This window comes from Spermophilus citellus (assembly GCF_964194105.1).
Source record: "Spermophilus citellus genome assembly, chromosome: 19".
Taxonomy (NCBI): Eukaryota; Metazoa; Chordata; class Mammalia; order Rodentia; family Sciuridae; genus Spermophilus; species Spermophilus citellus.
Genome location: NC_138201.1, coordinates 16,522,697 through 16,547,607, shown reverse-complemented (window position 1 = coordinate 16,547,607; position 24,911 = coordinate 16,522,697). Strand labels below are relative to the sequence as shown.

General features: G+C 37.8%; 1 protein-coding gene across 3 annotated transcripts in view; it reads right to left on the bottom strand.

Moving 5' to 3' along the window:
* The window catches only part of ATG7 (autophagy related 7), a 247,491-nt gene that overhangs the window by 177,684 nt on the left and 44,896 nt on the right, over nt 1–24,911 (bottom strand). For all 3 annotated transcript variants that reach the window (XM_081276205.1, XM_081276207.1, XM_081276206.1), the window contains exons 8-12: nt 17,078–17,166; nt 14,877–14,998; nt 9,954–10,044; nt 9,131–9,275; nt 2,989–3,147 (exon numbers count right to left, since the gene is read on the bottom strand). In XM_081276205.1, coding sequence (XP_081132331.1) covers nt 2,989–3,147; nt 9,131–9,275; nt 9,954–10,044; nt 14,877–14,998; nt 17,078–17,166 — 606 coding nt within the window. The remainder of the gene's footprint in view (nt 1–2,988; nt 3,148–9,130; nt 9,276–9,953; nt 10,045–14,876; nt 14,999–17,077; nt 17,167–24,911) is intronic.

Sequence of the window (24,911 nt, the reverse complement as noted above, 5' to 3'; positions counted from 1 at the left end):
AGTTATTATTTATAAGGCACAACAAATAAAAGTCTTGGAAGCTTGGACCCTGGCCTCACCTTAATGCAACAGGGAAAACAGGATAACATAATGTAAGTGCTAAGAAAGAGGCTTGGTTGCTCGGTGTGCTGATTTTCCCAAGAAAAGTTGGACTTGATCTCTAAGGCCCAGCATAATCTGGCCCTTGCTTCTGCCTCAGCCTCCCTTCATCTTCTTTGACATCTAAGCTTCAGCCACTCTGGCTTTCTTTCAGGTCCTCAAAAGCATCACACTCTTTCCTGCCTTAGATTTTTTTCACAGACAGCTCTGCTACCTTAATTTAGTCTACTCCCACTCACCCTTCAGGATTTCATTCCCTGATTCCACGCTCAGTCCTTAATCTAGCTCAGGCCAACCTGCCACACATGCTCATGGCAACTGAACTCTTGATTCACACATACACTTATGACAATTATAACTATCTGTGGGGCTGGGATTGTGACTCAGTGGTAGAGTGCTCATTTAGCATATGTGAGACACTGGGTTTGATCCTTAGCACTACATAAAAATAAATAAATAAAATAAAGGTATTGTGTCCATCTGCAACTAAAAAATATTGTACATATTTGTGAAATTATTTATTAATGACCATTCCCCTCCCAACCACTAAACTATCATAAACTCCCAGTAGGGCTGGGGGAGGGAGAGAAATGTCCATCATTTCTCTTGTCCCTGCACAAGGTAAGCCCTAAATAAACACCTAATGAATGAGTAACAGAATAACTAAACAAATAAATAGGGAATTGCATGGGCTCATAGACAATGGCTAGAATTTAGGAAAGCAAAAACTCAGGCAACTTACAAGTGGCAGAACTCACATTCAAAGCCAAGTCCCCATGGTCCCTGAGGGGAGTACCTAATACCTCCCCAGTGATAGACTGGATCATTCTTCCCAACCACGCCCTTGCTCCCTCTAGTAGAATTTCATGTCCAAGCCCTTTGCCACATGACTTTCAGTTCCTCCCATGGAGAAGGCAGAGTCTACTGACTAACCCATTGAATCTGGGCTTGACCCTGAGACTTGCTTAGACACTGGAAAGGAAAGACCCTGCACTGTGCCATGCAGCTGAGCCTATAAGAGGCTGATGACTGCAGATTCTTTTAGGCTTCTACTTTCTACTACAAGAACAGCAGGACTGAGGTGACTATGGCTCTTTAGCCTCTACTGTTTTAACTAGTGGGATTTTGTGGTATATTTGTACATGCACGTAACATAATTTGATCAATTTTATTCCTAGTTCCTCCCTTTTTTATCCCCTTCTACTCCTCCTGTCTTGCTTCTTCAATTCTACTGATATTCTTTCTATTTTCATGAGGTCCCTTCTTAAATTTTTTTCTTTCTAGCTTCTAAGTATAAGAGAAAACATATGATTCTTGACTTTCTGAATCTGTTAGCCTCCATTTTGAAATAATGGCACACACTTCAGACCAGAAGCTGACTAAAAGTCCTGAATTCAACTTAGTCTAGCAACAGAACCATAAACAACCTGTACAATCATGAACAGGAAATAAATGTTGTTAAATGAGATGTTAGGATTGTGTGATATGTAATACTGTGACAGCAGAGACCTACCTACTATCCCTCCTCAATGACAGGGTTATGACTTATTTTATTTATTTCAGCATCTAGCACATGGCTGGGTACACAGTGGGTACTCAATCAATACTGTTGAATTAAACCCAATAAATGATTCCTCAGGGATACTGGTGAAATGAACAAAATGATCAACATGACTTCTAGAGCAAAGACTTCTGAAACAGATGAATCAATACTGAGCAATTAAATGGAGAAACTTTGGAAAGACAGGTTTTTTTGTTTTGTTTGTTTTGTTTTTGTTTTTGTTTTTTTTTTGGTGAGGGCTGGGAGCCTTTCTGGCATCTTAAGTAAAAGTAGATGCTTGGAAGACACCTAATCTGACTCCTGTCAGATAAACTGATTAAGCATTAAGATGCAGAATCTTGGGGCTGGGGTTATGGCTCAGCGGTATAGCACTCGCCTTATGCGTGCAAGGCCTTGGGATTGATCCTCAGCACCACATAAAAAACTAAATAAATAAAATAAAGTTACTGTGTACAACTTCAAAAAAAGAATAAATATTAAAAAAAGATGTAGAATCTTAGCTAGATGACCTCAAAAAAAGGAAAAAAAAAGCTCAAGATTGTGAATCAAATGAGGTGAATGACATCTCTCATTATCTAATGTTTCTAAAGCCAATGATGTAGCTCAAAAATAAGCAGCAGCTAGAAAAAAGAAAATCCAACTTTTACCCAATTTTTATCCTCCACAGACTTGCATTCAATTTAATTTCATAAACCTATACTAAGTGACTATCAAAGAAGGTCTGGTGATAGGAAAAAAATAATATGCTACATGGGGGCCACCATAAATTCCCTTTAGAACTGCACAGGATATAAAAATATACATACTTCTAAATTCCTCAAATTAAATTTACACAATGCTTTGCAACTTACAAAACATTCATTCATATACTTTTCATTTCATTTTCACCAGAATATATGAGGTCTTTGTTTTGTTCTGTTTTGTACTAAAGGAGACTGAACTTGGGGCTTCATACATACTTGGCAAGTGTTCTACCAATGAGCTACATGCCCAGGCCCCTTTATTTTTTATTCTGAGACAGGGTTTCATAAGTTGCTTAGAGCCTCACTAAATTGCTGAGGCTAGCCTCGAACATGTAATCCTCCTGCTTCAGCCTCCAGAGTCACTGGGCTTATAGGCATGCACCACTATGCCCAATCTTGCTGTATTTTTTAATCTCTAGCTCAGAGATGAGGTAACAGTCTTGGTCACATGATGAGTGCCTGTTAGGGAGTGACATGTGTCTGTTTCTCTGTAACTGATACCAGAGGTATTCATTCCCCAAGATTTTTAAACATTTACAGATGAAAGGAAAAAACCTGTGATGGTCTCAAAAAGCATCCACTTACCACTCCGGGGAATATTTTCTGGAGCCGGTCAGCTGCAGCTAAAGCCTTTGGTTTACCTCCACCTAGGCAATCTTCGAATTCATAGAGAGGCTGCCTCACAGGATTGGAATAGGAGATCTTGGCATTGTCCACGAATGTGACGTGTCTGACGCCCCAACCCTGCATGGAAACAGATCATGGTGTGTTCCTATGAATATTTCACATGGTGTCTCTCTTAAAATCCCTAGGAGGGGTTTTCCTTTCAAGCAGCTTGGGAATCTCAAAATACAGGAAACTTCAGAAACTGAATTGTACAAGTTCAGTTTTTGATAAACAGAATGTCAACTTTCTTTAAAAGACAAAATAATTACATGCTAAGTACCAGGTTTCCTGCTGTAATGAAACCAAGAAATGTCAGAATGGGTCTAACTAATATTTCATAATTTTTGACAGTGGCACCAGAAAAAAAACATTTGAAAGTGAAAAACAGTGAATCCCATAAGAACTCTCTATGTTGCTGTTTTAAAAGGATTAGCAAGAGCCCCAAATGTCCTGGGTTTCCTTAAGAATAATTAAATATAGATAATAACTCCTCTCAAAATTTATTTAAGGCCTGAGTTAACTCCAGAAAAATGATTTACAAGTCATTTCCCACTGTATAATAATGTAGAACATTTCATCCTATTTTACCAAGATTGACAAGCCTTATTCATAATTGGGCATTTAGGGGATGATTTTATGTTCTCATAAATAATTTTAATGATATCATAGACTCTAAATGCATCTCCATAAAGTTTTATAAAACTATACTTAAAAATTTTTCTTAAAACTGAGGATTGAACTCAGGGGCACTTTGCCACTAAGCCACATTCCCCAGCCATTTTTATTTTTTATCTTGAGACAGGGTCTATCTAAGTTGCTTAGGACCTTGCTAAGTTGCTGAGGCAGGCTTTGAACTTGTGATTCTCCTGTCTCAGATTCCTGGGTTGCTGAGATTACAGGTGTGCACCACCATGCCTGGCCAAAATTACACAAGTTTAAAGTTGGAGAGAATCTCTAAAATCCTTGGTATAATCAGTCTGTTTTACAGATATAAAAACTGAAATGTAAAGAAACATAGAAAAGATAAGTTAGTTGTCTAAACTCATATATCTAGTTAATGATGGGAATGAATGAGATCTCCAGAGTTGCTCCCAAATGAAGATGCCTACTTTCTAGGGTTGAGATGGGTATATTTCAGATCATATATAAGTACAGTCATCCCTCTGTATCCAAGGGTTCTGAATCTAGACTCAACTTACTGTGGATGGGGGAAAAATTGCTTCTGTACTGAAAATGTACATATTTTTTTCATGTTATTATTCCAAAAATTACAGTATTATAACAACTATTTATATAATCTTTACACTGCATTAGGTATTCTAAGTAATCTAGAGATGATTTAAGGTATATGAAAGGTTATATGTTAGTTCTATGCAAATACTAGGCCATTTTAATATAAGAGACTGGAGCATCCTCAGATTTTGATATTCGAGGTCATCCTGAAACCAATTACCCTTGGATATTGATGGATGACTGTACTGCAATCTAAGAAGCCTTTTCAACTCAGGACTCTGAACTCAGTTAGACTGACTGTTTCAGGGAGACAGTCATTGAGGACTCAAGACTCACTCCAGGGTTGTGAATGACAGGCTAGAATCCCCTTTTTGTAAGCTTAGTATGGCCTATTTGTTTTGATGCCCACTGGTAACTCTTTGATATACACAACCAGATTCATTAGCTAACCAATCTACTCTGGAGGGAAAGATAAGTAAGAAAAATCCAAAAGTCACTTGTACTTGGTTTGGGATATTTATTTCAGAAGTATTTTCACATTCCTGAGTAAACAGCAGGGAAGATGGTCTGGGAACATGCTAGGTAGTGGGATGAAAGCCAGATAAGCTGCAAACATGCTGTAAACTAGTCACATGCAGATGAATTTTCACACTTAATTTCTGACTTGCTGGAATGCCACATAGTTTAAAGGGCTACTCTGCAAAGATTAAAGAAAATTACAACCCTCAGTGTCAGTGAAAATGTGGCAGTGAAAAAAAAAATATTATTGATTGAGAATGTTAAACTGGTGTAATTTTTCTGGAAAGTAATTTGGCAACTGTTTCTAGGATCTTAAAAATATTCTTTGACCTATTTCCAGCAATCTATCCTAGGAAATAATCTGAAATACTGCCAAAAGATGCAACTACAAAGATATTCTTCGTAACATAATTTATAATTGTAGAAACCTAGACATACCATTAGTGCCAAATATGAGAGGAATGTCTTAGGAAATTAGAGATGTGATTAAATGTTTTGTCAGGTAAGGAAGTTTATTCTACAATCATTACAAAAGACTAAGAAGTATCATTTTTAATGACAGAGGAAATGTTTACAATGCTAATTCATAAAAGAAAAGGAAATTATTATGTATCAAATTAGACTTGGAAATACATATTAGACAAACCTGAAAGGAAATGAGTAAAAGTGGAAAATGAATACTCTCTTTTCCTGCTTCATAACCTTGACACTTTATAAATTTTCATAATTAATCTATTCTGACTGCAATTTCAAAAAATATTAAGAAAACATAGGCACCTAATAGTCCAAAAACTAACAAAAATACAATAAAATAAATTCCATGAAGAAATTAGCAGAATTAATGTATCCAAAAGCAAAACAAAACATAAAAATTATAGAACTGATACATCAATCAATTATTCAGCTCCCAAAAATGATATTGTTTTACAGATATAAAAACTGAAATGTAAAGAAGCATAGAAAAGATAAGTTAGTTGTCTAAACTCATATATCTAGTTAATCATGGGAATGAATGAGATCTCCAGAGCTGCTCCCAGGTATGGGCTGTTTGAATAAGAGTGGAAAAAAGAGAAAACAAACTTTGGGAATGTGAGAAGATTATAAAGATAGAAAAGATTTAAAAGATAATAAACAACCACATGTACTTGTTGACAATTAATTTTTAAAGTTAGATTAAATGAATGATTTTATAGGAAAATAAATGGACTTAAAAATGATATTGAGGGCTGGGATTATGGCTCAGCAGTAGAGCTCTCGCCTAGCATGGGTGAGGCCCTGGGTTTGATCTTCAGCACCACATAAAAATGAATAAATATAAAAAAAGTGATATTGAATCTTTTCCCCCTACATACTTATGGGTGCATTATAATTGTACAGTTTGTGTAATCTGTTGTAAGAGGTTTTTATGAAACGTAAAAATGTCAATCAACACAGATACGTGTGTAAAAGTTCCCGAAATTCCCTGCCCCACGCCCACCAATAAAATTACCAAAGATTAACACAACCAGATAGATTCATAAATGAATTTTTTAAATCATCAAATAATAGATGATTCATGCATTAAAACTCTTCTGAGGCATAGAAAAGGGCAGCAAATTTTAAGTTTACTTTTGAAAGTTAGCATAACCCAGCTATAAAACATACAAAGACACCCCACGGAAAAACATTACTAGAGAACAACTTGATTTATGAATACAGAGGTAAACTTATAAATAAATAAAATATTATTGATTAAATGACAATGTATAAGAAGAATGCACAAGTAGGGTTTATCCTAAAACTGCTCAACACTTAGAATAACTTGACTATCTAGATAGACATATTCAATAAAGCTCAACATTCATTTCTGATATAAACTAGCAGAAATAGAAATCACCTTCCTTAACTTACAAAAAAAGTTTAGCAGGAACTAATACCAAATATCAAAATTAAAAGTAAAAGCATTCACATTAAAGTTGGTAACAAAACAAAAATGTCAACCCTTCCTCCTATTCCCCAACATTACTATGAAGTCCTAGACATTCTTACAAGACAGAAAAAAAAAAAAACACAGATATAAATGTTGGTAAGGGATACTTCTAATCTATAAAATTAAAAAGATTCAAATAAAAAACTACTAGAACTAACACAGCTTAGAAAGATGACAAGATGAAGATAAACATGCAAAACTCACTATCTTGCCTATATCCTAGTAATAGCAGATTGGAAATGTAATGGAAGAAAAATCTCTCTAAAAGAAAAAAATATATATATGGGGCTGTGGCTGTGGCTCAGCGGTGGCGCACTTGCCTGACATGTGTGGGGCACTGGGTTCAATTCTCAGCACAACATATAAATAAATAAAATAAAGGTCTATCAACAACTAAAAAAATAAATAAATAAATAAATAAATAAATTGTCAAATATGCAGAAGTAAAATAAATAAAGAAAATGCAAGGCCTTTATTTAAAAATGCTACTGAAAGACTAGTATAATCTAAATAAATTAAGAGCTACCCTTGCTCTGGAACTAAAGATAAATACTGTAACAATGTCAACCTCTTCCAATTACCTACAAATTCACTGTCATTTCAATTAAAAAGCTGAGTATCAATACAATTTTACCGGGTAAAACAGAGAATCCAAAAAGGAACATAGATATAAAAAGGGGATTGCATTTGGTAGAGGTAGAAAAATTAAGATTTCGCTTATTAAGTAAATGCCACTAAAACAACTGATTATTCATTTTGTAGAAAAGAAGTTGGGACTTTACCTCTCATCATACACACACACACACACACACACACACACACACACACAAACATAAAATTTCATGTCACTAAAGACTTAACCACAAAAACAAGGTTCCATAAAAGACTATAAATTTAATAACATAAAATTTAAAAAAAATTTCTTATAGATAAAGATATCTTGTCAATAAAGAAATACAGGAGCTGGGGTTGTAGCTCAGTGGTTGAGTGCTTGCCTCACATGTGTGAGGCACTGGGTTAGATCATCGGTACCACATTAAAAAATAAAGAAAGAAAGCAAAGATATTGTGTCCATCTACAACTAAAAAAATTTTTCAAAAAATTTTAAAGAAATACAACCCAAAGGACAAGAATGAAAGAAAAAAGTTCTCAAAATAAATAATGGCCTATACACCCTAATTAATAAACTGTAAATTAAAATAATAAAATGTTACCTTTTAACTGCCTGGGTTGAAAAAGACAAAAAGTTGATACTATCCAGTTTTGACAAGAGTATAGAAAAAAGCTATCTCTCATGAGTTCACAAGAGTACAAACTAGTATGATGTTACTGGAAGGCAATTTAGTTTGTGTATATATATGAGAGAGAGAGAAATATGTGTGAGAGTAAATTTCTAATGTAAAATAATTCTACTTCTAAGCCAGGCACAAAAGTGCCCACCTATAATTCCAACAATTTGAGAGGTTGAGGCAAGAGGATCTCAAGTTCAAGGCCAGCCTCAGACCTTAACAAAACCCTCAGTAACTTAACAAGACCCTATCTCCAAATAAGAATAAAAAGGGTTGCAGAGGGGCAGTGGTTGTGGCTCAGTGGCAGAGCACTTGCCTAGCACGTGAGGCACTGGGTTCAAAACTCAGCACCGCATAAAAATCAATAAATAAATAAAATAAAGGTATTGTGTCCAACTACAACTATAAATAAATAAATAAGTAAAAATAAAAAGGGCTGGAACGTAGCTCAGTGCCCCTGGATTCAATCCTTAGTACCAACCAACCAACCAACCAACAAAAACCCTACTTTTAGGACTTTTTCCTAAAGAAAAGACTCCATGGATATATAAGCAAAAGAATGTATATTCCAACAGACTCTCTAATGGAAAAGAATGGAAAATAACCTGAAGTCAATTATATGAATTAAAGACATAGTCATACATCAAAACACCACTTTTTATGGTATGAAAAACATAGAAAGGTAGTCACAATAATATATTATTTTTCTATTAAGTTAAAAATAAAAACTTTGTATAGATAGTATGCTATGATCCATTTGTTGAAAATATAAATAAATAGCTAAATAATGTCAAAGATGACAAAGGACTCTCTATATTTATATATGCCCAGGAAGTCTCTTAATTCTGAGAAATGGAACTGGGGATGGGGGTGGTGGGAGACATTCTGTTTCTATCTTATAATAAAGATATATATTCTTTTTATAATTACAAAGATCCTGAGAAAAGAAAAAAGGAGAGGAGGGTAAAGTGGGCGAGGGAAGGCAATCAGAGACCACAAAATAAAGGAGAAGCCACAACTTCAAAGGCCCCATTCAGCCCCTGAAACTCACCATCAATGTCCTAGCTACATTACAACCTAAGGTACCGGCTCCAAGCAGCAGACATTTGACAGATACAACCTTCTCCAGGTCCAGAGTAGGAACCAACCTCCAACACATCAATTTAAGATTTAGATCCACAGAAGACTCAGCTAACCTAGAAAATCAGAGATTTAGGATTTTAGTCATTTAATTTATTTGTTCCCCAATCTTGTCCTCAGAGAAATAAAGTCACTGTGCCTCTTTGTGCAGACGGATCAGAGACCAGATGTAAATAAGCAGGAAAGGGGAAGCAAAGAAAAAATAAGATGTAGCTTGAGGATAAAAGTGTTCCATATGTATACATGTCATTGAAGTTCTCTGCCCTTGTTAGTTGTGGGCTACAAATTTGGTAGTGAGCTCCTAACAAACAGCCAAGGTGAAAATGAAAACACAACCAACTACAAGTCAGGTCCATGAATAAATGCACACCAAAAACCTCAGAGAAACGTTCTTCCTGGTATTAAAGACAGAAATTTCTTCTTAATAATGAGTACACTTACATTCCCCCTTAAATAGGATACTAGCTTCCATTAAATATTGTTTTTATGTCTTTCAATGGAGGCTAATAGGACAAAAGTAAAAAGCAATGAATAAAGGTAGTAGTATCATTGTGGTAATTCTCATAACCAAACTTAAATTAAGCAGTAGATTTCAAAGAGCAAAACAATACTCAGTAGTATGCACAGCATACCCTGGATTGAATTATGCAATGCAGTATCAACCTAACATAACCTGTTCTGCATGCTGGTTATGAAAACCCCAGTGGCAAAAAGAACATCCAAAACATGTATACCTTTTGGGATCCATACATTCACTAAGGTTCACCATCCTCGGTCCCATGCCTCCTTTCTGGTTCTTTTCCCATCCGACTGCTTTAGGACAATCTTCAAGCAAAAAAAACACAAGTTTAACAAAGGAAGGAAGAATAAAAATAAGTCAAGCAGCAAACATGTTTTTTTTTTTTTTTAAAGATCAACATTTACAATGGCCCACGCATTGATAAACTTTTAGTTCACTTCTTTCTCAGAGAGCTCCGAGAGCGTGCAATTTCTATCTACTTGCTCCAGTTACCTCTCCCACCTTCCTGAGCTATTAGGGTTCTTCTTTAGAGACCATTAGACCCAAGTACAGTGTTCCTGGGCAGGGGCTTGTGAAACAGTCCTCAAACCTGGCCCAAGGAGCCTCTACTTCTTTTGTTCCTAAAAATTGCTCAAAAAAGACAATCATATTTGGGTAGGTATAATTCTGTGGAAGATACTCTCTTTAAACAGGGCAACCTAATTAGCTCAGCATACATTCCACTGAAGTTCCCATAGGGATTCGGACCTCTAAGTCAGCATGTCCCTTCTGTTCCTCAACCTTACCCTGTCCCACTGCTCAGTCTCAACTTTCACTGTGCTTCTTTGTGCAGACAAATCACAGACCCAGGTGACTGTTCCTCTTTTAAGCTGCCCTCTCCTGCTACAGGGGTCCCTGTAACTCCAATTGCAGTGGTTCCAAAAGTATGCCTTATTCACTGTTAAACAGAGTTGGGAAATACTTCCATATTAACATCTATATCAATATCCAGTTCCCTAATACCAGCTAAACTTGGAGTTTCACAATTGCACATGAGGGAGATAAATGCTCAGAGAGGCCTAAGATAAAAAGACCACTTTGACTTGATGTTTTGTTTTTCAATCATGTACAGCATTTTGAATCTCTTTCCCTTATCCCTTACACACCAAATAAAATCTCATGGATGTAGCTCAGTAGTGGAGCACTTCTCTTTGCATGTGCAAGGCTCTGGGTTCCATCCCCAGCACCACTACAAAAAAAAAAAAAAAAAAAAAAAAAAAAAAGAAAAAAAAATCCCATGATACAACACATTCAGGGAAGTGCTGCTTGATTCTATTGTTGCAAAAGTCTCTTACATTTTCTTATATTAGATTTCTATCAGCACTTCCATTTTCCTTTCCTTGGGAAACTCTTTAGCCCTTATTTTTAAAATAGTATTGCTCAATATAATTATGAGATCAGGAAGATGTTGATTCCTTTGACATATCTTTTGTTTCTGAGCTGGTATGAGCAAGGAGAAGCCAGGGCCGATTATCCTTGAAAAACTACTTGGGCACCAATCAGCCTGGGGTGTCATTCACAGCAAGAAGCCACAAAACACATGTGACTTCAAATTTTTAACTCAGGTACTCTGATGGAGTCCTTTTTTTTTTTTTTTAATGCTATGAAAAACTAAAGCTAAAATAATATATTCAAATTCTTAAGGAGATGAAGATATCAGGATTCTTTTCTAGGGAAAAATAGTTCTCATCTTCTAATTCATATTTTACTATGAATTAGTTAACTAATCTTACATTAAATATTCTCATGTTAAAATTTTAAAAATGCTTCTCTAATGCATAGCACAAGAATCTGACAAGATCTACAGAACCACACTGTAGTACTGTAACTGATATCAGCCTTGTTTTTCTCTTTACTGATAAGACATTTTAAGACAAAAAACAAATATCTCTTCAAGTTAAACCATCTACACACTCAAAAGGCTATAGCCATTTCTAATTTAAAATGATTAACAATGAAAAAAGTTATATAAACCCACCCTGCCCTTGTACTCGGGGCAGGGGGTGCTACAAAAGAAATCCATCAGGAAAGATGGGCAGACTGCTCAAAGTCACTGAGGGGTCCCCTCACTTCTTCCATATTCCACTGAAGAGAACACTCTCTCCCATAAATGTAGGGGCACACTCTGTGTTCCCAAGGTCATGCATGGACCCGCAGGCTGCTCTGAGGTTCAGCTGACCATTAATGACCTTCTGCTAGTGGCACTAGGCCGGAAAGGGCAAAGTGAGGTAAGTATGCAGGTACAAGCCTTCAGTGTTCACCAAACACAGGCCAAAGCCTGCCCCCAAATGGGTAGCAGAGCTTAGGCAGGGACCCAAAGAGGCATGGCTGCCTGCCACTCCAAGGTTTTGTGCCACTGAAAACTCCCACCCCCTAGTCTAACAAAAGCCCAATGCCTAAACATTTTTATGCATTTCAGTCCCTAGCTGATCTGCCCACTCCTGTCTCTGGGATGCATATTCTTTTCTCTTGCCTTTTCCTCACCTTGCAATAAACCTGCTCTAATTACCATCTCTGCCTTGCTATACTCCTGTTTCTATGACAAGATAATTGCCCTGATCTTAGGCATTATACCCAAGAACCATGGATCAATCCACTGTGGACTCTCACACACTTGTAACCTACCCATAAGACACACCCCAAGGCTGAGGGTGTAACTTGGTGATAGAACACCCTAGGTTCCATCCCCACCATTGAAAAAAGACACACCCCAAATTAATGAGATAATGTCTTTATGGGAAATGAGATGTTCTTCTCCCACAATTAGAATCAGGAAGAGCACAAGAAAGGCAGGAGCTAACAAGTAGGGCTCTCATCCCACCTCAGCAGTGCCTGCTCCCTTCTTCAGCCAGTTGCCAGAACACTGTATTAGCTATGGAGAGCATAGGCTGCATCATGGGGGTGCAAAAAGAGATTCAGGATATTTAAAATAATATTTCTTTTACCACTACAACTATAGTATATCTTGGAAATACGATCACGTGTCACCTAACAGTGGGAGCATGATCTGAGAAAAGGTCATCAGCTGATTTCATCATTGTGTGAATATCAGAGTGTACTTACCAAACGAAGACTAGGACTTTGTCTTGCTGTATACCCTGCAATATAATCTTATGGGACTACCATGGTCTGCTGTTGACAAAAACGTCACTATATGGCACATGACTATACTAACGAGTACTACTATGAATACATGGAATTCACATTATGCTATAGAATAAGATTTTTTTTTTTTGGTTTTGCTTATTATAAAGTTTTCCCTTTTTTTGTTGTGGTACTGGTATATTATGAAGTTTCATTTGTAGCTAAGAAGAAAATCATTAATTTACACGAAAAACAGAAGAAAAACTGCCTTTCCTAAACTAAATAATCTACTTTCAATTCTGAGCAGAAGGAAGGTGTATTGAAGGTGTTACTGGATAAGAAACTTTTTTCATATGAAAGTGTGCAACAGTTCCTGAGTTTGAAATCAGCAGCACCAAGAATTAGCCATAACAGAAAAAGGGCAGTTCAGAATAACTCAGTGACTTAAAATGGAAAGTGCCTCACTACAGAATGGGGGTCAGCACTACCTGAGGGGCATGTAGGAGGCGCCTAGTGGCCTGCCAGGGACAGAGACCAGTCACATGTACATCTCAGTTAACTCTCACCTCAGTCTCTCTAAACTATCTTTAAGTTGTGGTTTAATAAAACAAACACAGGGAAGCTATTTTAGAATATGCCAGAAGAGGGTGCTAAATCCAATGCAAATCCCTAAAGACTGCAGAAAGGCTGCAGATTTCTTAAGGCTCTAGACTAAAAAGCAAAACAGCTTTCTTCTTTAACTGACCATGGAGAGAACTCTGTCCATGTTTCCACATTTCTATTTAAGACATCAGTGCCAGAGCACAGAATCACTGATAAAATGTCATCAGAGCCAATCCTGAGTCCTTTTGACTTTTGCATTCTAGAAAAAATGTCTCAGAAGAGATGAGGTATCTTTAACATTCCCCCAACATACACACACAAGTTAAGGCACACCCATGGATTCAAGAAAGAAATGTGCCTTGGAACCTTGGGGAGGGTATTAAGAAATTAATTAAATGACGTATGTGAAGGTGTTCTGCAAAGTATATAAGTGACATAGACATGAGGGATTACTCTGAAAAGAGGTATACACAGTGCTGGTATGAATAGTGAGATAGGAAATTAACATAATATTGATTAAGCATAATTCACACAATATTGATTAACATATAGTGTATGCCAGTCATTGTGCTGGTTTTTACACAGGGCATAGATTCCTCATAATAAATATACCCTAAGGTAGGCATTATTACTCCTTTTTTTTAACATTTATTTTTTAGAAGTAGTTGGACACAATACCTTTATTTTGTTTATTTATTTTTAGTGGTGCTGAGGATCGAACCCTGGGCCTCGCACATTCTAGACAAATGCTCTACCGAATGCTCTACTGCTGAGCCACAATCCCAGCCCCGCATTATTACTCTTATTTTACTCAAATTTGAGAATGAATTCTACTTCTATGACATATAAAATATATAAATACAAATGTGTATATCTATATACATTTATATATACACATGTTTTTCTATATAAAATATCAATGTCAATTTCCTAATTTATAAAACAAGGATAATAGCTAACGTCTGTCACACAGGATCAAATAAAGACATTAAGTGTGGAAGGATAAACGGCACTTCTGCTGACTGGTTTACTCTGTGGAGAATAGGATCACACACAACATTAAGAATATAACAAATAAATATGTAAGTGTACCAATACTTCATCCTTCCTCTAAGAAGGGACAGGAATAAAGATTTGGGGATAAGCAAAAATAAAAATGAATGCCGGGGGGGGAAAATCCTAAAGACTGAAAACTATCTGGAGAAAATGTCCTGGTGCCAATCTCTGCCTTTGTTTTGGGCTGAATAGCAGAGTGTGCCCTCTTCCAAGAAGGTGTGCACCCCAGGGGTGAGGTAATAGTTGTACATTTCTCTCCTTTCTACTCCCATTGTGAAGGGATGAAAAGAAAGTGAACCAGTTTCAGTTTCTGATAAATGATAATTAGATGCATTCTCAAAGACCGGCAAATTACCTGGGCTAAATGCCATTTCTGGAAGCTTCACTTCAAAGATGATGCTGTGGGCAATATCTCTCGCCCCCTGCATGGTGCGGTCACGGAAGCAAAGGACTTCAACAGACTGGAAACTGCTACTCCTGTTTTCATGTCCGGATATTCATTTATTTTATTTTATTATTATTTTTTGGTTAAGGAAGGAAAAGAAAGAGACCACATAAGAATTTCAGCAAACCAGCTGCAGGCAATTTAATGTACTATAATTATTCCTCTCTGACACCCTTAGGGGTATGGCCTTAACTTTCCGAGAGACTTGAACATAATTCATATAGGCATCTTTTGTCCAAGTGTTTGGAGGCAGAATGTTGAATTGGCTGTGATTTCTTTCTGAGTGAATTTTATATGTCGATCACAATGCGGAGAAATAATTTGGACAAATGAAGCTTTTAAATGCAGGAGTAAAGTGCTCCCGAGACATTGGGGGTGGGGGGGAAGCACTGGTAAGGCATGGCTTCTTTAGCTCCAACCCCATTTGAATCCCACTTCATGAAACAGTTAAGTGTATTCAGTTAGTTATGTAGTAAGGAAGCCCATAACTAACTGAATACACTTAACCTCTGAATAAGTAGACAGATAACTAGTCTCCTTCTGGGGACAGTCTATAATTTATCTATCTTTGCATTTATTTTTATTTTACTTTTTTGGTACTGGGGATTGAACTCAGGAGTACTCAATGACTGAGCCACATCCTCAGCCCTTTTTTTGTATTTAATTTAGAGACAGGGTTTCACTGAGTTGCTTAGGGCCTCACTAAGTTGCTAAGGCTGGCTTTGAACTTTCGATTTCCCCTGCTTCCCCAGCCTCTGGGATTACAGGCATGTGCCACCATGCCTGGCTTATCCTTGTATTTTTAAGTAAACACGTTTACTTAGGTAAAGTAGACACAAAGAAAAGTGCACAAATCCTAAGTGTGAAAAGCCTGCCTCATGCCTCATCTCAGTTGTCACCCACCCCATCCAAAATAATTACCTCCCCACCTTCTAAGTCCTCCCCTTGGTTGTGCATATTCTGAACTTTACATAAATGGAATCATACACCATGTGTTCTTTCAGATTCAGCTTATTTTGTCCAGCAGTGTGCTTTGTAAATCCATCCATGTTGATGCGTACATGAGCAGTTCAGGCAGATTCAATGCAGCAGAGCACCCCATTGTGAGGAAGACACTACAATTTATTATCCATTTCACTGTTGAAGGACATTGGGTTTATTCCCAGTTTGGGGTTATTAGGAATAATGCTGCCATAAACATTCTTGTATATGTTTTGCTTTATCTATGTCTGCAATTCTATGCAGAACATACTGACAGTGCAATTGCTGAGCCATAGATATTTTTAACTTTGGTAGATTCTGCCATTTTTTGCAGCAGCTTTTGAAACTGCCCTATATTTTCAAATCCACTTGGTACAGTCACTTTTGTTAAGTCATTTTGGTGGGTTATGTGGAAGTCTCTCATTACAGTTTTAATGTTATTTGATTTTATATTTTTGGAAATGGGGATTGAACCCAAGGGCACTTTACCATTGAGCCATATCCCCTTTTTATTTCTTATTTTGAGACAGGGTCTCTCTGTGTTGCTTAGGACCTCACTACATTGCTGAGGCTGACCTCAAACTTGTGATCACCCTGCCTCAGCCTCCTGAGTCACTGGGAATACATTTAAGTACCACTATGCCCAGTTTAATGTTATTTTCTTAATGATTAATGAAATTGAGCATCTGTTCAAATATATACTGGCCTTTAAGATACCCTCTTTTTAAATTATCTTAGTAATAGGAAAAAAAAAAGAAGTATGATCACAACAGGAAAATCTTACTTGAAAGCAACCTACTTGACAGCTAAAAGGGAGGGCTAGAGAATTTCAGTATCAGGAACTCAGACTATCTGCCCTACCGTGGCCTAAAATATCTTTAGTATGAACTGAGGCTACAGCTCCCTAGCAGACCCACTTAAGACCTTCCCGATGACAGAAACTGGATCATAACCGATTTATTGATATATTTTCTAGTTTCCATGCCAGTAATTTTTTAAAAATTGCATTTGGGGAAAAAGAGATACAGACATAGCCAGATACATTGCAAAATATATAGACAAAGACATGTAGACACACAGACACATGCACATACAAATACACACACACACACACACACACTTGTAAATACCATCTGTGTGCTGCTAGGACCAAAAAATTCCTCAAAGGCCATCCAGGGTACTGGGCTAAGTTACAGGGATCATATACACCAACTGTTATCTGTGAACAGAAAAGACTTTCTGAGTGAGTCAAGTTTCAAGTCACTTTTATAATACAGACACAGACAGTATTCTGTCCTACTTTTTAAAGGCTGTTCTGAAAAGCACTGAAAATTAAATACTTGATGGACGGGTACAGAAAAAGAGAAACTAAAGGATTTCACACTTGACCACAGAACTTCTTGATGGCAGGAACTGTCACATTCTTCTCTGTATCCTTATACCTGGCAGTAGACATAGAAGAGAGCAAGGACTAGGTATATTAGGAAGGAAGGAAGGAAGGCAGGCAGGCAGGCAGGCTGGAAGGAAGATGGGAGGGAGGGAGGGCAGTCAACTGTCAAGAGCTTATACAAAGAAAATTCTCTTTTCAAAAAAATCAGCCTCTGGGCTGGGGATATAGCTCAGTTGGTAGAGTGACTGCCTCGGATGCACAAGGCCCTGGGTTCAATACTCAGCACCCACACACACACACACACACACACACACACACACACACAAAATCAGTCTGTGAAAATGGCTCATTAGTATGTCATTAGAAAAATCAAAAAAGGGCTACTACCATTGTAAATCTGTAGTCAGTTCAAATCAAAATGCCAGATGTCCTGATATTGTGAACATACATGTCTTCCCACATCTTCCCTCTTTCCCTCCCCCGACTTAAGTCTTTATCTGGAAAACTCTATTCAACTCCAAATACCATTTCTTCAGTGAGGACTTCCCTTGGTAGGAGTCATTCTGTCCCTTCGGCTTTCATCAATCTTTGTACCTCATATGTATAATCGTTTCACTTTCTCCATGTCCTTCCTCCCAAAGACAGTAAGCACCTAGCACTCAGATCTTGATTTTTACATACCATTCTCCAATAAAAGGAATCAGGGTTTCCTTGGGAGGAGCATGACTACTTCTAGGGTTGGGCAGGGAAAATACAAGATGAGCCTGGAGTATCTTGTAGTGCCAGAAAACTAAGGAAGTGCTAAAAAACAAACAAACAAAAAAACAAAAAAAACAACAACAACAGAAAGATGGGGCAAATCAGAACACAGGCACCAGCTCAAAGAGCTCTAGCTGGCCAAGGCTGTTTCCCAATCTGGGAAACAAAATAATAATGTGGTATTGGATTACATACACCCACACTGATATAAATAATGGAAAGAAGGTCAAGGAGCAACATCCTTGAAGACTTCCAAATAATATATTTATATATTATCCTCTTTGGTCAGGTGGATGGATGGAAGTGACTCACTTCCAAAGAAAACATGGTGACTTTACAATGGAGAAACATGGCAAATTATTACCTTAACCAAGTAATCAATTTAATGTTACCAAGGATGTCATGTGGTGATCAAGTATCCCCTGACGGGATGTGATAACAAGGATACCTCACTTCAATGCTGTTCCTTCTTCTAAAATCCCATCACAATGGTATAATCATAAAAGAATACAGACAGACCCAAAGGAAGTGACATTCTACAAAAATAGCTAACCACTCTTACTCAAAACTGTCAAGGTCATTAAATGCAAAGTCAGAGAGACGATTATAGACCAGAGGAGACTAAGAAGACGTGACCACAAAATGCAATGTGGTATCCTGGAACAAAAAGAGGATGTTATTAAAAATACTGGTGGAATCTGAATAAAGTACAGAGTTGAGTTAATAGTACTGTGCTAGTGTTTTTTTTTTTTAAAGAGAGAGTGAGAGAAGAGAGAGAGAGAGAATTTTTAATATTTATTTTTTAGTTCTCGGCAGACACAACATCTTTGTTGGTATGTGGTGCTGAGGATCGAACCCGGGCCGCATGCTTGCAAGGCGAGCGCGCTACCGCTTGAGCCACATCCCCAGCCCAGTGCTAGTGTTGTCTTTTCAGTTTTGGTAAATATACCATGGTAATGGAAGGTAACAACCTTAAGAAAAACCAAAACTGGGTGAAGGCATATTATAAGAACTCTCTGTGCTGTGTTTGCTACTATAATCTATAATAATTCCATTCTATAATCTATAATAATTCCAAAAAAGTCTTAATAATTTTTTAATATTTTTTTAGTTGTAGATGAACATAATACCTTTATTTTATTCATCTATTTTTATGTGGTGCTGAGGATTGAACCAAGTGCCTCACATGTGCCAGGCAAGCGCTCTATCAGAGAGCCACAACTCCAGTCCAAAAGCTTAACTTTAAGAGAGAAAAGAGAAAAGAGGATAGTGAGAGTCTAGAGAACAGAGGGTATCTTTTTCATCTTCCATGACCAGGTGATAGACATACAACAGACACTTGGTAAATGTTTGCTGGGTGATAAAAAGATGGATGGATGGATGGATGGATGGATATAATCAGGTGGGTGCATAGTTAGAAGGAGGGTGGGAATAAAATCATGGCTGATAAGTTTTTATTTATGAGCTATTCCACTTAGTGCTCTATAAGGATGGAATCATCCCAGATACTTCCATTTATTTCCCGAAATAATCAGTATAGTGTCAGCCACAAAGGAGAAGCTAATGCAATATTCACACTAGGAAAAAAAAAAGAAAGAATGAATACCCACAGCCCCACTATATTAACATTGACTAAGAGAACCACTATTAACATCTTGTTGTACAACCAACCATAGCATTAATGTTGTTCTAGAACCATTGTTAGTAGTGATGAAATGGCGTTCCCTTGTATCGTGAACCAAACTTTTTCGTATTTCCTACTGGATGGATGGAAGTGACTCAAAAGTCTGCATCTGTACTCAGTAAGTCTTGGAAAAGGGATTTTAGTGTGTGTGTGTGTGTGTGTGTGTGTGTGTGTGTGTGTGTGTGTGTGTGTATTGCCAGGGATTGAACCTAAGGCCTTGTGGGTGCTAGATGAGTGCTCTACCACTGAGCTACATTCCCAGCACTTTACTATTGTCTTATCACATACTTACTGCATTATTTTTAAGATGTTCTAAAAACATTTGCTACCTTGTCCATTACATAAAACTTTCTTATTCCTAACACTGAAGACTTTTCTGTCCAGAAGCATCTTTTAGTCTTAAGCACAAACAGATAGATTCATATTTAACACAAACGAGTTCATATCTATGGTCTTCTTTTCAGGAAATTCAGGATATTTTTATTTGACATTCCCTATTCCATAGGGAGATAAAATATCATCAGCATCTAGGAAATTTTTAAAAATAGACTTACCAAGACTATGCTGAATGCTGACTCTCAATACATGAGTGGCCTAGCATTCAAATTTTCCAGACCTCTGTTTTTCTATCTGAATTACGGAGAAAATAATAGCACCAACTTCATTGGACTGTATTGGGGATTAAACGAGATTTTACTGAACATGAAAAGCTCAGCACATGCGCAGTGCCACTAATAGCACTATGAGTGACACAACCTCCAGTGGCCAGCTCAGCAACATGTATCTGCATTGAGTTCCTGAGCAATGGATACAACTTGTCCAGTCCATAGAATTGAATTTGGGAATCATTAGAGGGTGATCTTGTAGACAAAAGGAAAAAAAATCCCTGGAGCTATTTTTCATTGCCTTGAAAACCCTGAATTGAGTGTATGGCTTCCCATGCTCACGGACCCATGCACCAGCAGTGGGAGCATCCCTTGGGAGGCTACTGGAAATGCAGAATCTCAGACCAACTGATCTGAGCCTGCATTTCAGTAGGAACCTAGGTGATTCTTATGAACACCCAAGTTTCAGAAACACCGCTCCATTACTCAACCCTCTTAGATCTGTGGTTCTCTACTTTGAATGTGCTTAGGTATCAGAAGAGGGGTATTTAAAGAATACTACTGTCTAATCCCCACCTCCAGAGGTTCTGATGAGTCAGACTGGATTCTGACTTGAGCATGTGTTTTTGTTTTTGGTGCTGGGGGTGGAATCCAGGGCTTCACACACACTCCACCACTGAGCTACACACCCTCAGCCCCAGTTGTTTTAAAAGATCCTCAGGGGATGCTAAGGTACAGCCAGAATGCAAACCATGCTTAATGGTCTACAGCAGAGTTTCTCTAAGTTTGGACCACAAATGACCACCTGCACCAGAATTTCCTGGAAGTTCGATGAACTTGCACCCACCCTCCAAATAGGATCCCACACTATTCTAAGCACCACTACCTCCATGTTCAGTGAAAACTCCATGGGATTCTCATGCACACTATCACTTCAGCACTAGTCACCCAGGATCTAAGAAGGAAAAAATGAGCACTTGCTTAAGGCAGGTTTCACTGTACCCTACATTGTTCCTTATTATAACTGTGACTATTTGTTAGACCCCTATGTTTTCTTGATTCAAAGGCACCAAACATTGTAAAATGCACCTTCAAATTGGACATGGAAGAAAGGAGTAAACAATATCTTACTAACAGTCATACCTGACCATTACCCGAAATTCCTGGTTTTAGAAGAATTAAAACATGATGGAAAGAACATCTGAGAATGGAGAAATATGGGATGCCCTCACATGGAATCATTTTGCTGGTCTAGGAGCTCAGTAAGAGCAGGGGCAACGTCTGTCATATTCATTTTTCCATCCCAGTTCTGTCATTTGCTGAACAGATGACAGAACTGGTTAATTTCTCCAGACCCCAATATATGAAGACTGCCTGTCCCTAATACCTTAGGTAGAGGTCCTGGAGACAGCTAGAGGGGGAAAGGTGAGATCTGGGTGACATAGACCTGAAGCTTATATAAAAACCATGATGCAGTATCTTGCAAGCTCCTTTCCTATCATTACAGATTCTCCACTCAATATTTTTTGTTGTTTCTGTTTTGTGGTACTGAGGATTGAATCTAGGGGCACTGAGCTACATCCTGAGGCCTTTTTATTTTGGAACAGGGTCTTGCTGAATTGCTGAGGCTGGCCTCAAACTTGTGATCTTTCTGCCTCAACCTCCCACATTGCTGGGATTACAGGTGTGCACCAATGCTCCTGGCTTAATGTTGTTTTAATACTAGGATTCTCTTGGGTGACAGTATAGTCTAAATGAGTGTTTCCTGTGACAAGCATGAGAACTCCAAGGATGTGCTCTCCACCCAGAACTTCCTCCGAATTGAGAAGCTGTCTTCCTTGAGTTCTTCTAGTCTGGCTGGCCGCCACCTGCCACTCTTCCACTGGGGATACCTTTTTATTATGTTCCCGTCTGGAGATCATGACAGATAACATCTGCCAGACAAACTACATATACTAAGTCATCACTGCTTCAACTTCACATTTTTTTTTTATTCATCAAAAGCATTTATGGGGCTGGGGATGTGGCTCAAGCGGTAGCGCGCTCGCCTGGCATGCGTGCGGCCCGGGTTCGATCCTCAGCACCACATACCAACAAAGATGTTGTGTCCGCCGAGAACTAGAAAATAAATGTTGGAAAATTCTCCTCTCTCTCTCTCTCTCTCAAAAAAAAAAAAAAAAAAAAAAAAAAGCATTTACAAGCTGGGTGTGGTGGCACACACACCTGTAATCCCAATGACTTGGGAGGCCAATGCAGGAGGATCACAAGTTCGAGGCCAGCCTCTGCAATTCAGTGAGACCTTAAGCAACTTGATGCTGCCTCCAAATGAAAAATGAAAAGGGTTAGGGATGTGGCTCAGTGGTAGGGTACCCCTGAGTGTAATTCCCAGTATAAACACACACACACACACACACACACACACACACACACACATCTCATTATCCAACAAGAAAAGGGGTAAGGGAGAAATATTGCTTCTATAATATTGTAACAGCTTACACTTGGGAAATGGTCTGATGTGGGGAGAAGGCCCTGCCAGGGTAGGCAGGCATGTGTTCTCATTCTGCAGCTAACTGATTTCAAGACCTGGGGGAAATTCCTTCCCCTTCAGCAAAATGAAGCAGTTGATTGCAATCATTTCCTCCAAAGGATTCCTTTCAGCCCTTGAACCAGAGGACTTTGGACAAGATTAAAGAGGAAAAAACTATGTAGGTCACAAAACAACACAGACTATATTTTACTAAAGCTCAGCCCTACAGAATGTGTCAAGACTATTCAATGGGTTATTTAGAAAGAACCTAAGAATATCAATGCAGGAATTACCATTCCATTTTTAAATGTGACTCAATAACCCTCCCTTCTTCAATGTTCAGTCACTTAACTCTCACATAACTCTTGACAATTAACTTAGCCTCTCTTTGCCTTAATTTTCTCATCTATCAAGAAATTCTTAACTTTCTGTGCTAAGCACAGAAACTGAGAAAGAGGCAATTGCTCAACAAATAGTAACTATAACAACAACATGAATACATTCTGATGTAGTCACTTCATTGGCCTCTTTGTTCAGTTCAGTCCATGGCCATACATAATTATAGTGTCTTCGGTTTGGAGGCTTTTTTTCATAAATGGCAGAGAAAAAAAATGGGATGAATTCTAGGTGATCAAATATTCTCTGGGTCTAGGTTTTAGCATCCACAAATGTAGAGCTGGAGCTGAATGATGTCTATGTAATATAAATTAGAATGTTACATTAGCTGCTACAAGTGGGTGCTTAATTTTTTTTAAATGAGCATATTTCTGACACTTGGTATGAGGCAATGGGTAGAAAGATAATAAGAAATCTTTATTTTGAGCAGAAATGACCAGGAGTAAGTTTCTGAGAACAACCTGACCTAACATGAGCTATAGAAAGCAGGAAGGATCTGCTAAAAAAGAAAATTTATCACTTAGCTACAAAGGGAAGTCAGCTTGAAAATGCTGAAAAGGGACTCTCCTACCTGTACAAGGCATATAGGAGTGCAGACAACAGTGTCACAGAGGAAAATGACAGAATCTGTTTGACCCTAGGCTAAACGTCACTTAATCTTTTTTTGATGATCAAAAGTGACTCCTAAATCTTTAGAAACTAAATCAGAAACCCTCATCATTGTAGAAGGTGGATGGGACAATGCCAAATAAACAAGCTTTTAACTATCGATAAAGAGATTTTTTAAAAAATGGATTTAGAAATAAACACTGACTTGAGTTCTAGGTTCTAGAACTGGCTTTGTCACAAATTAATTATGTGGACTTGGGCAAATCATCTCCTTTTATAGTTTAAATATCAGCAGGAAAAAGCAAAATGTAATTTAAAAAAATACTTCTGCTTTGAATGTTTGTAAAATAAGCATTCCTTTGCACTTGACTGAGAGCATACATGATATATTTGAAGTGGCCAGTTATGCTCTGGCTATAGTTCACCAAGGAATTTGCTGAAAAAGTACAACATGAGAAAGAGAAGAGTGCAAAATTATCAACTTGACTGTCCTCGGCTGGACAAGTTCCATGAGGATCCCATAAAACATGCTTATGTGACAAATGGTTGTATTTATTACCCAAATACTTGAAATAACAGGAAATGAACAAAGGAAATCACATGTTTTAAAATTCAAATACTGAATGTACTTCAAGGTCACAGCCAGCTTCTAAGATGCAGAGTGATCACTAAGTGAAGAAAGAGACAACTAATATCATATAAAGTGGTGCTCCTGCCTGGCGTGGTGGTGCATGCCTATAATCTCAGCAACTTGGGAGGCTAAGGCAGGAGGATCACAAGTTCAAGGCCAGCCTCAGCAACTTAGTGAAGGCCTGTATCAAAATAAAAATGATTGGGGAAGTAGTTAAGTGGTAGAGTGCCCCTGATTCAATTCCCAGTACCAAGGGAAAAAAAATATTACGCATTTCCTACTGTTCTTGTCCACAGATGTTATAGTCCCAAAATTAAAGGTTAACCTTGTTGTAAATTACGAATCATTTACCAAACATTC